The sequence below is a fragment of the Mesoplodon densirostris genome, chromosome 4 (assembly GCF_025265405.1).
Source record: "Mesoplodon densirostris isolate mMesDen1 chromosome 4, mMesDen1 primary haplotype, whole genome shotgun sequence".
Lineage (NCBI taxonomy): Eukaryota > Metazoa > Chordata > Mammalia > Artiodactyla > Ziphiidae > Mesoplodon > Mesoplodon densirostris.
This window is the reverse complement of record NC_082664.1, coordinates 121,046,239-121,059,003: the sequence shown is the minus strand read 5'-3', so window position 1 is coordinate 121,059,003 and position 12,765 is coordinate 121,046,239. Positions and strand designations below refer to the sequence as shown.

Here is a 12,765-nt window from a genome sequence, read left to right as displayed (position 1 = left end):
TAAATATGAAATCACCTTGACTAGCTATTCCCTCTAAAATTCTATTCTTCTGAAACTCTTACACATGTGTACAAAGAACTATATGCAAAGATGCATATTACAGCATTACCTGTAATAGAAAAATTAAAATCAACCTTAAATGTCCATTAGCAGGAGAGTGATTCAATAAACTGTGATATAGTCAGACTCTGGATCACTATGCTGCTATCAAAATAGAGGTGGCCATATATACTGATATGTAAGATTACTAAGAGAGAAACACAAGTTGCAGAAGAGTATTTATTGGCTGATCCATTCTGTATCTTTAAAATGTGTGTATGTGTGTAGTGTGTTTGAAATACATAGAAAAAATTTGCAAGACTCACACACCAAGAATATTAGTAGTGTTTATCTCTGAGGAGGGTAGTGGTATTGGGCTTGATAAAGGGGAGGATTTTATGTTTCCTGTATTCTTTATACCTTTTGTACTGAATACTTATTCAAAATGATAAAAAGGAAGATGGAGAAAAGAAAGCAAAAGCTAACAGAAAAAAACAAGTGAAAGAATACTAAGGAGTAGCCAGGAGCAGCCAAATCTAAATCATCCAGTAGTCAGTAAAAATTTCTAAATAGACAATCCATGAACATGCAAAAGGTCAAATGGTACAAAAGCATAATGGTACGATGAAATACCACCTCACACCCATTAGGATGGCTGCTAACAAAGAACCAGAAAATAACAAGTGTTGGTGAGGATATGGAGAAATTGAAACGCCTGTGCACTGTTGGTGGGAATGTGTAGCCACTTTGGAAAACAGTATGGTATTTCCTCAATAAATTAAAAATAGAATTACCATATGATCCAGCAGTTCTACCTCTGGTATACTTAAAAGAATTGAAAGCAGTATCTCTAGGAGGTAATCGTACACTCATGTTCACAGCAGCATTATCCACAATAGCTAAAACATTAGAAAAAATCCAAGTGTTCATTGACAGAGGAATGAACAAGCAAAACATGGTATGTACATACAATGGAATATAGTTAGCCTTATAAAGGAAGGAAATTCTGACACATGCTATGACATAGATGAACATTGAGGACATTATGCTAAGTGAAATGAGCCTGTCACAAAAAGACAAATACCATATGAGTCCACTTATATGAGGTACTTAGAGTAGTCAAATCATAGAGACAGGAGGTAGAATGGCAGTTGCCAGGGATTAGAGGGAGGCCGGTGAGTGGGGTGTTACTGTTTAATAGGTATAGAGTTTCAGTTTTACAAGATGAAAAGAGTTCTGAAGATGGATTGTGGTGATGGTTGCCCCAAAATATGAATGTACTTAATACCACTGAGTTGTGCACTTAAAAATTGTTAAGATACTAAATTTTATCTTATGTTTATTTTACCAGTTTTTAAAGTTGAGGGAAAAAGTATATGGTAACAAGTCACTCTCCTTATTTGCCAGTTTCCCAGTTACCCTCCTGTGAGATAACCACTAAACCAGTTTTCTGTAGATCCCTCTATGCATCAATAGCTAATTATATCTCTTCCTTTTGAATTCACATCTATGTAACACTGTCATCTTCTCTTAAAATATCATACCTTTCTATCTTACTTTACAGTTTATTAAATACATGTCTTTATTATCTCTCTCCCTCACAGCATCCAGTAAAACGTCTTTGTAGCTTAGTAGTTGCTTATTACATATTTGTTTAATAATTGAGCAAACAAGTGAATTCTGTGGTCCTGGAAGGCACAAGAATTGGGGAGTTCTCTGTGTATATAAAAAGGTGATGATGTATACAGTAGTCTCCTTTAATGACCCCCTAATGCACGGTTCTCACACCTTAGCATGATAGAATAATCTGGGAAAACTTGTTAAGATGATGATTATATGGCCTTATCTTCTGGAATTCTCAAGCATGTGTGGTGAAACCCAACAACCAACATTTTTCTCAGTATCTTTGCATATCTCTGCAAATAGTCTATGAATCTCTTTAAGTCATTTGTATGCTCCTACAATGCTGAAAAGCAGAGGGCTTACAAATTGAGTTTAGCTATCTAGGGAGCATATCTAATGTATGTATAATACTAAGTGAAAATAATCAATCATGAGGCCTTCATACCTTCTCTGTGTAAATGTGGCACACAATTAATGTTCATCATGATAATAGTGGGATATCATACAAAGAATAAGTATGTTCAGGCTTGTCAGGGAAGGGGAACCTATATTTAATAAAGATTTTTGTGAATTCTTCACCAAAAAACCATGTGTAGAGCTGTTGTCAAATTTAAGAGCTTTAAGAACCCTAAGACCCCAAGTTTGAGAAACATTGCACTAGGATTAAATTCTACAGTCACAAAAGCCAACTTAAAAAGATAAATGTGAGTGCTGAAGTTATATGATTATTAAGATTTTATATTATAAACATTTAAAAGCACATTTTAAAACTTATGCAGAAAATTCACAGCAAAGATTAGATTTATGAATTCCTGCTGGAGAAGCAGTGGTATAAAACATTAAATCCTTGAGAAGCTTGAGAGTCCTTGAAAAAATTTCTTTCTTTCTTTCTTTCTTTCTTTCTTTCTTTATTTTTATTTTTGGCTTTGTTAGGTCTTCGTTTCTTTGCGAGGGCTTTCTCTAGTTGTGGCAAGCGGGGGCCACTCTTCATCGCGGTGCGTGGGCCTCTCACTATCACGGCCTCTCTTGTTGTGGAGCACAGGCTCCAGACGCGCAGGCTCAGTAGTTGTGGCTCATAGGCCCAGTTGCTCCACGGCATGTGGGATCTTCCCAGACCAGGGCTCGAACCTGTGTCCCCTGCATTAGCAGGCAGATTGTCAACCACTGCGCTACCAGGGAAACCCCTTGAAAAAATTCTTATTCTCAACATCTAATTTTCTGATAGTGCCGATTAATGGAATTTTTAGAATTCAAGTAACCATTGATTTTAACAAATATGCATTGAACACCTCTTATGGTTTAGGCCACTGGCGTTTCAATGGTAAATAGGGCAGTGATGGCCTAGGACTGGGGAGGAAAAGGGGGGTGGCTATGGATCAGGAAAAGCTTCTTTAAGGGATTGTTTTTAGAGATCTGAAGGATGAGTACCTGTTAGCTAAGTTGAGAGGTAGGGGTAAGGAAATGCAGTGCAACTGGACGTGGAGGTACAGGGATAGGATAGAAATATAATTTCGAGGTCGTGTGGCAACTCCGTCATAATGTTGCTACATAATTGATTTCACCTGTTTCACCTGGAGATTAAGGACAACATTCATCGTCATTGGAACAAGAAGCTTTCTCAAGAAGTATTGGAGGGTTCTAATGTATTTTTGTTAGTTGAGCCAGTACTTACAGCAGACTTGTGATTAGACTGTCAGACAACATCCCTGAGGGGATTTCAGACTTAAAAATGCTTGGGTTTTATTTGTTGGGATTTTTTTTTAAGGACTTACATGTAATTTTGTGAATTATTGAAAAGAAGCTTAAGAACAGCAAGTGTGCAGTGTGCAGTTTAACATAAAATGGACAAAGTTGCTTTATTTCTCTGCTTAAAGTGCTTTTTAAGAATTTCAATGCCTAAACCTTTAAAATCAAACAGTAGAAACTCCAACATTTCAGAACTAATGTAAACGAAACTGGTTATAATCTTCTAAATAACAGCATAATAAAGTAACCTTGAAACTTTGGTGTTGGCCCTATATTGTTTTCTGTTTGAATTGAGTGGCAATTTCCATCATTATATAACAGTTATGGAATTAAGTGATGTTTCCAGTAGGGAATTTTGCAAGTGTAATATGTTTTAGTATTAAGTTCTACTTGTGCATTTAGCAATTAAAATTGTTCTTGTAATGATGATGGCATTAGAAGGGATAGGGAGCTGTCAAAGAGAATTTGAAGCTTAATTATCTCTTTGGTAACAAAATGCATAATCTTCCATTACGATGCTTATTTTCTTATGGTAATTGACTCATTTGCTCTCTGGTTATCAATTTAACTTCCCAACCACAAACATCTGCTCTTACATTGTGTTTAATTGGTGTGAATACTTTCTACAGAGAAGTTAAAATCTGGAGAACATTTTAAAGGCATTATTTTATAATTCATGAAAGGGAAAAGTAAATGATGAATTGAACATTGTTTGTGATGATTTTTTTCTAATAGTCTTTGAAAGTCTGTTTACTGAAAATGCATACTAAAATTATATTAATTGGATTTTCTTTTGAAGAGAATTTTGCTGTTTTCCAGAATTACATACTCTGCTTTAGGGGGCGCCTCAGTCCCTTAGACTTAAGGCGTATGTCAATTCCTCAGAAATATGGTACCATAGTGGTTAAGATTGAAGGCTTTGAAGGTAGAAAAAATTGTTTAGTACATAACTAATCTGAAGAAGAGGGGTGGGTACAAACTGTGTTTGTTTGCTTATAATTTTTAAAATGAAAGGTAAATCATTCAAAAAAAATTAATGGTTACCTATAGGAGAGGGGAGGGAAAAGGGTAGAGAAAACAGGGTTAGAAGCAAGACTTGTTGGAATATACCCTTTTTTGCAGATTTTAAATTGCTGAAAAGGGGAAGTAAAATGAAACAAATGACTCTATATGTGTAACTAGTTGGTAGTATAGCCACACAGAAAGTTAAAATTCCAAGTGAAAGTTACTGTTCCAAATAAATTTAAAATAGTAATTAAACTGTATATACCTAGTAGAATATTCTCAAGGACAAAAAGAAATCTTCAACTTTTATCTCTTGGTGGAAACGTTGGTATTGTTATTCTGAGACTACTGAGTGTAAGATAAAGCATATAAATAATTAAGGTGGCATCATTGAGAACAGAGCTTTTTGGCATGAGAAAAAGGAAATAGAGATGTAAAATGAATAGGATCCCATTAAAACCTATAGTCTCAAACTTAACTGGAGATACCAGAATGAAATCATAATTTTATATTTAAATAGTACAGATTTCCTGGCTTTGTCCACAAATAGGACCTAAAAACAGTGACCAGAATATACTAAAGACCACTTGGATCATGTCAAAAACGACTCAGGAACTTCCAGTGGACTCAGGCTTCCATTGGTCAAAGATGGGATACTTTGAAAATGAAAAGAAGGATAACTTCAGTGGATTGAAACAAACTAAATATATTTTAATCTGTGAACTCATAATGATACTTTTAAAAAGCCTTCATTGATCACATTTGGGAGATGATATTAGAGAACCAGATCATTGTTTTGGGAATTGGTAAGCAAAGGGAGAGAATCGAGCATTATTCTGTTCTTTCTGTAAGAATTATACTTAAGGGTAACCAAATAATTGATGAGGGGATTTTTCTCTTTATATAAGGAATGATAGAATAAGAATATTACTATTTTGCAACTCCTTTTATGTAGGCAGTGATTATCAAAGACTGTTAACATCACAAGAGACACAGTCACACATTATGAACCCTAATGATGGAAGGACAAGGCACTGCCTATGAAGTAGTCTTGGGGGGAAAAAAAGAGTCTGACTCCAATCAAGCTTCTACATTTCATTGCCTGTATATAGGATGAATATGTTAATAACCCCATGGCAATGCAGTCAGCAAAAGACAGACTGTAGGAAATTCTGCAGGACGAATGACTTCTTCGACAAACACATTGCAAACAAAGATAAGAGATAAAGGAGGAACCTGTAGATTAAAAGAAACATAAGAAACAATGCCAATGAATGTACCTTGTTTGCACAATTAAAATAAAATAAATCACCTTTTAAAAAAATAGGCCAGTTAGTGAAATGTGAATACTAACTGGATAATTGATGATAGTAAGAAATTATTATAGATACCAACCTGATGATGATTTTGCTTAGAAATAGGAGTTTTTGTTTTGTAGAGGTACTTAATTAAGTATTCATATGTGAAATAATATAAAATCTGGAGTTTGCTTTCACAGTAATCTGAGAAGGCCATGGGATGGTTTGGGGTATAGATGAAACAGTATTGGCCATGAATTGATAATGATAATAAGTGGATAGCACTCGTGAATGTTAGCTACTAATTACTATACAACAGAGGTATAAACTAAAATCATAAAATCACAGTTGGTTTGAGATCTTAGTGTACTTAGGAATAGTCTGCTTGAGTCCCTTATTTAGTGTAGGAACAAACTAAAACCCATGGATTTTTTGAAGCCGATGGTCAGCACAATGTCTAGTGGTAGAACCAGCACTCAACTGTAGGTCTTTTGACTTCAGTCATTACAATGTCTTTACAATAAATCATTACTGAATAATATCCAAATAAACTTAAATACCTAGTCTTAAATAGGACCACTCAGGATTGCAAATATGTTTATTTTTCCAGCATCTAAAATTTATTGCAGTTCAAATGAAAACTCCAGGTTGCTTTTGTTTGTTTGTTTTCTTTGAGAAGGAACAGAGAAACATAAACAAAGATGAGTCTAAATTCATCTGGGAAAAAACATCTTAATGAACATGTTAGGAATTTTTTGAGGAAATAAAGGAATAAATTAGGAAAGTACTTGTTCTGCCAAATATTTTAAAATACTATATAGTAACAATCATTAAGTTTGTGGTTCTGGCCCAGGAATAAACAGGTCAATGAAACCACTTAATATGCAAAATAAACCCCTAAGAGTATATAGGATTTAGATATTAAAACTATTTCAAATGGGTTACTTTGATTGGGACTACTGGAGTTGCTGTTTAGAAAAATATAAAGCTGTATGCTTAACTCAGTGAAGTCAAGATTGTTTCATAGACATACTAGAAGAAAAAGTAAGTGAATATTTTTATAGTATGGAAGCAAGGAAAACCCTTTGGAGTAAGAATAATAAAATACAGATGCCAAAAAAAGAGAGGACTAATAAATTTTACCACATACAGATTTAAAACTTTGGTACAATAAGCATCCTAAATTTAAAAAGACAAAAGAAACAGCTGAGAAGAAATATTGGCATGTAAGAGAAAGGATTAATATCTTACTATATTAGTCAGAGTCCAGTCAGGAGCCAGAAATTGCACCAGGAATTTGAACAAGGAGAATTTAACATAAAGAATTATTAACTAATAAAAATTGTTTTAACTACTAAATAGGATAAAGTAGGATTCTAAAGAATAAAGAAAGAGTAAATATAAGAATTAGCTACTACCTCAAGAGCCGAGGGAGAGAATCCAAAAAAAGGAACAAACTTGGAAGAGGGCACCCTTACTCAAGGTTGCAATTCAGACCTTGGAGAGAGTGTAGTCACTGCCAGAGAACACAGCCCATGGGCCAGACTGGTCCACAGGAGATCGCCTATTGGATGCCACAGGCCTGAGCTGGTGTTGGAAAGCCTCCTGCTGGGATGCCATGGGCCAGACTGATGATGAGCAGGAAGTTCCTCAGCGGGGTGCCTTGAGTCAGAGCTGATATATTGGATGCTGTTTAATGGAATGCTAGCGGTCAGAGCTCGTGCACAGAAAGCTACCTGCTAGAGTAAACTGGAGAAACTTACTAGAGACTGAGCAGAGAAACTTGCAGGAGGGTGATCACCAATGGGTCTCCCACATACCTTCTAGCTGCCACACTGTAGGGACGAGAAGAACAGCACACCCCAACCTGAAAGATAAGCCTTTTCTTCTGCCATGCCTTACAATGTCCCTCTAGTGCCCTCTGTTCACAAAGTCTAACACTGCATCAGCTGACAAAGGTCCACATCCATCATGACAAAGAAGAGTGGATTTGGAGCTGAGAGGCCATAAATTAATAACTGGCATTATGTGAAAAGCTCTTATATATAGATAAGAAAATTGTGAACACTCTAATTGAAAAAATAACAGAGTATGTGTATAGATAATTCACAAAAGAATAAATACAGATGACTAACCAATGTTTGAAAAGAGAGTTAAATTCACTGCTAATAGATTTCCCTTACTTCATCTAGTTGTACACTTATGTTTTCTTGATCTTGCATCACTGTGTTACATTCTTACCATCTCTAGTTTCTACTGCTTACCTGGGGTTCTACCTGCTCTCTATACTCTTACTCTTCATTTACCCAAATTATAAAGCTAGTCAGGACTTCTTCCCAGGACCTGCCCCCTCTAGCCAGTACAATAGATTTAAAAAATGAAAAAAGAAAGAAGATTGGAAAGGAAGAAATAAAACTCTCTCTATTCGCAGGCAACATAGCTGTCTATATAAATAATCCCAGAATTGTCTATAAAAAGCTGCTAGAACTAATGAATGAGTTTAACATGACCACAGGATAAAAGGTCAATATGCATAAATCAATTTCATCTCTAGATACTAGCAGTGAACAATTAGAAACTAAAAAAAAAAAAAAGTACCACTTACAGTAGCACCAAGAAATTTAAAATACTTAGGGATACAGCTAATAAAATATGAACAAAATTTGTATATTGAAATATATAAAACAGTGATGAGAGAAACCAAAGATCTAAATGGAGAGATAAACCATGTGCATGGAAAGGAAGACTCGGTATTGTTAAGGTGTCAAATTGCCACAGATTCAGCCCAGTCCCAATCAAAATTCCAGTAGGCTGAGCACATTTTAACTCAACTGTTAAAGAAAAAAAAAAAAACTGTTGTTGTCATCATTGTGATATAGGGAGTTCCTTGTCATTTGGAACTTCAAACAGGGATTTGTAAGACCACTTGTCATGGATGTAGCAGGAATAGGAAATTATGGCATTAGGTAGGAAGTTGGACTAGATGATCTACTTTTACCCTTTAAATTCAAAATCTTACTGAATCTATTTGAGTCAGTGATTTACAACTTTGGGTTAAGGGGAAAGGGAGACAATGGGATAATCACGCTTTTTCAAATACATTTAACTATTTCCCAAAGATTCTGTCACTCTACCTCCCACCCTTAAAAACCATTGCATGTAATGAAAGGTGTTACTAATGGAAGTGTGTGTGTGTTTCTGTAAGTAAACCATTTAAGGCCTCTGATGTGACATTTGTATTATTTTTTGGGTTTTTCTGTTACTCATCAAGCTGACTGAAAAGGAAGATAATGTCAGTCTTCTCAGCTCTTTTTGAATTGTAATCATGGCTTTTCTAAAGTGATTTAAATCTTAGGGAAATAGACTTCAATATTCAATTTTTGGACAGCTTAGAACTTTCCTATTTTCATTTTCTTCAAAACAGTCAACTTAGTAAATATTTCTCAACAGAGAAACTCAGAAATTATTGTTATAATTATTCTGCCAGTTAATTATGACAGAATATTAATTTTTAAAGATATGTTCCTAACATATTTTAAGTATGTATTTCTTATGTTTTTCTAAAAATGTATGAAAGCCTCAAATAATTAAAAATCCTATGAATTCTATGATTTTTAAAATTTGCTTGAAATATAAATAGCTACCTATTTTTATTTTTATTAATATCTTAATTTTCTTTCTGTTTTAAAGCTCAACCTGAATTCCTGAAGCAGCCTACTAATATATATGCTCATGAATCTATGGATATTGTATTTGAATGTGAAGTGACTGGGAAGCCAACTCCAACTGTGAAGTGGGTCAAGAATGGGGATATGGTTATCCCAAGTGATTACTTTAAGATTGTAGTAAGTATTTTTCAAAGAAACTTATCTCTGAAACCTTTAAATATCTTTAAATGTAATCACCAAGAGATCTGTTATCTGTAGTACATGAAATGGTGTATATAAGATGAAGATAGAAAAATTTGCTTAGAATATAATCTCTTCATTGACTGATGAGAAAGCTGAGCCCAGAAATGTTTTGGTAGCTCATGTAAGATCACAGAGCAAGTCAGTGTTTGAACTCAGCCTGAAGTCCACATCTCCTAACCAACAGTCTAGTCCTACTCGGACGTACTAGCACTCTTTGACACAGCCGCCACCACTTTCTGGGTAATGATTATCCTATGTGTGTATTCACATGTACCAATTGTCTTCATAGCTCTCTATTCAAGGAGCAGAAGTCTGTCTTTCTTATACTGATGCCCAGACCCTTCAAAATAAGGGTGACCCAGTGTTGGACAGTTGTGAAAATAAACATAACGGTTCTTTTAAAAAGTAAAGCAAAAGTAAATAAGTAGCCTTAAATCTACTTAGGAAGACTCAGTCATTATTTCTTTTTACTTCATATGTATATAGGAAATGCTTAGTAAATATTATCCACTGTCATTATTATCATTATCTAACATCCTGTTAACAGAATTATCTAGGTTTTAGTAATAAAGATTAATGACATATCTTAGGATGCATACCTGACATTCATAGACATAATCAGAAGTAATTATGGTTGTTCAAGACTTAATGTCTCATTACAAATTTCTCATATAACTAATTCATTCTTCATAGGAATACATTTTCTATTTTTAAAGTATGTAATCTCATATGTTACAAAAAGTAATTCACAAGTATTTAACTCTAATTAAAAAGCAGTGTGTTATGGTTAAATTAGCATTTTTACTCTTTTATCATTATTTTCATACTATTTTTAAAAATATCAATAACAATAACTGTAGTTGACATTCATTTAGTACTTTGTAGTTTAAGAAAAGCTTTTATATATGTGGCCTCATTTAACTTATCTGTTAGAACTATTGATATTAGAGAAAATCTTAAGAAAATGCCTTGAATTCACAAATTCAGACTCTCACTATGGTCACATGGTATTTCATGCCAGATATTTTTCCAAGCAAAGGTGTAAGTTTGCATATATTGCAGATAAGACTTTCTATAAGGATTGAGTTCGTAATTGTTAATGACAGTGTTTCCTTTTCTAGTCACTTGAGTCAGTATCTTGTCAATAAAATTGAGTTAACAGGTTCATAGGTAGATAATATTCAGTACCTGAATCATACAATTTTACTTGTTTTTCCTCTCCAGAAAGAGCATATCCTTGAGATTTTGAACTAGTGTTTATCAGTTAAATCATAAAATTTTATTTATGTTTTTCTTCCTCAGAAGGAACATAATCTTCAAGTTTTGGGTCTGGTGAAATCAGATGAAGGGTTCTATCAGTGCATTGCTGAAAATGATGTTGGAAACGCACAAGCTGGAGCCCAACTGATAATCCTTGAACATGGTAAGAGGGGATGAAATAGTAAGATGAAAGAGGCTGACTGTGTTTGAGGAACTAGGACCTATCACAGGAGCTGTCATTCCAGGATATCTAATGATTAATAATCTGTTTGTAAAGGCTAATATATGGCATAACTAAGAGAGAAAAAAATAGCAGTCTAAATCATTTCTGGTTTTTTGTTTTTTTTTTGTGGTACGCGGGCCTCTCACTGTTGTGGCCTCTCCCGTTGCGGAGCACAGTCTCCAAACGGACAGGCTCAGCGGCCATGGCTCACGGGCCCAGCCGCTCCGCGGCATGTGGGATCCTCCTGGACCAGGGCACGAACCCGTGTCCCCTGCATCGGCAGGCGGACTCTCAACCACTGCGCCACCAGGGAAGCCCCATTTCTGTTTTTTTAAATGACCTAGAAACACAATTTTGTGTAATGTTGAAAAGAAATTGGTATTAAGAAAAGAAAAACTGAACATTTATAGTCGTACACAAATGAATGTTCTTCAGATTTCAGTCATTTTGATCTTACAAATATATTTCTGATCTATTAAAGTAGAAAAACTTTAATGTTTATTTAGTGAATTTTTCTTTAATTTTTCCAAAATAAACTTGCCTTTTCTGATTTTCACACACAAAAAAATGCTTAGAGAGCTTCCCTGGTGGCGCAGTGGTTGAGAGTCCGCCTGCCGATGTAGGGGACACGGGTTCGTGCCCCGGTCCGGGAAGATCCCACATGCCGTAGAGCGGCTGGGCCCGTGAGCCATGGCCACTGAGCCTGCGCATCCGGAGCCTGTGCTCCGCAACGGGAGAGGCCACGACAGTGAGAAGCCCGCGTACCTCAAAAGAAAAAAAAAAAAAAAGCTTATTATAAATTCAGACAACATTGAAAAGTAAAAAGGGAAAAAAAAACTCACATCAGTCAGGGTCAATTCTGGGGAAACCACACAGTAGTTTGAGCAAAAACTCAAGAATTAAATATTCTTTATTAAAAATTATTAACTGTAACCGGGGGTTGGAGTGGCAAGGGGTTGGCTAGTAAGGAGTAAAGAGAATTCTAATGAATATAAAAGAATGGCAGACATAAGGATCAGCCCCATCCCGTAGTCTGAGAATGTTCAGGAAAAGTCCCCTCTCAGGGCTGATCCAAACCATGTTAGAGAGGGTGTGGCCATGGTTTAATGGATGATGGAGAAGTTGCTGTGCTGCCATCCCATAGAATCTTGTTCAAAACCTCCTGTCTGTTGTGCTGGGCAAAAGCTGTTCACTAGGAGGTGTCTCAGTGAAGGTATTCTGCTAAAAAACCACCAGTGGGGTTGGGGTATTGAGGGAAGCTACTCACCAGCACCCTGTACTGAAAGTTTTAACACATGTCAGCAAAGGAAAAATATGTAAAGGGCCTGGCTTCATTTTTGCAGAGCAGGCAGGAAAGTATGAATTTGGAGCTGAAAGACAATAAATTGATTACAAGCACATGCTTCAAACCCTGCCATCTAGGAGTACTGCGTATGAGCACACACAGATGTGTATATGGTTTTATAACCTATTTTCTTGCAACAGCATGCTGTGAACATCTTTCCATGTCAGTGAGTATAGATCTGTGTCAACATTTTTCATTGTTGAATAGTAAATATACACTTTGTTTTATATAAATGATTCCCCATTGGTTAGCATTTAAACTGTCTCCTGTTTTTTTACTATGATGAACGAGGCTATGCTGAACTTCTTTATATGA

At 35.4% G+C, this 12,765-nt stretch overlaps 1 protein-coding gene across 6 annotated transcripts in view; it reads left to right on the top strand.

The window, feature by feature from the left end:
- NEO1 (neogenin 1) overlaps positions 1 to 12,765 on the top strand; it is a 251,220-nt gene that overhangs the window by 121,047 nt on the left and 117,408 nt on the right. For all 6 annotated transcript variants that reach the window (XM_060097038.1, XM_060097035.1, XM_060097034.1 and 3 more), the window contains exons 6-7: positions 9,402 to 9,556; positions 10,925 to 11,045. In XM_060097038.1, coding sequence (XP_059953021.1) covers positions 9,402 to 9,556; positions 10,925 to 11,045 — 276 coding nt within the window. The remainder of the gene's footprint in view (positions 1 to 9,401; positions 9,557 to 10,924; positions 11,046 to 12,765) is intronic.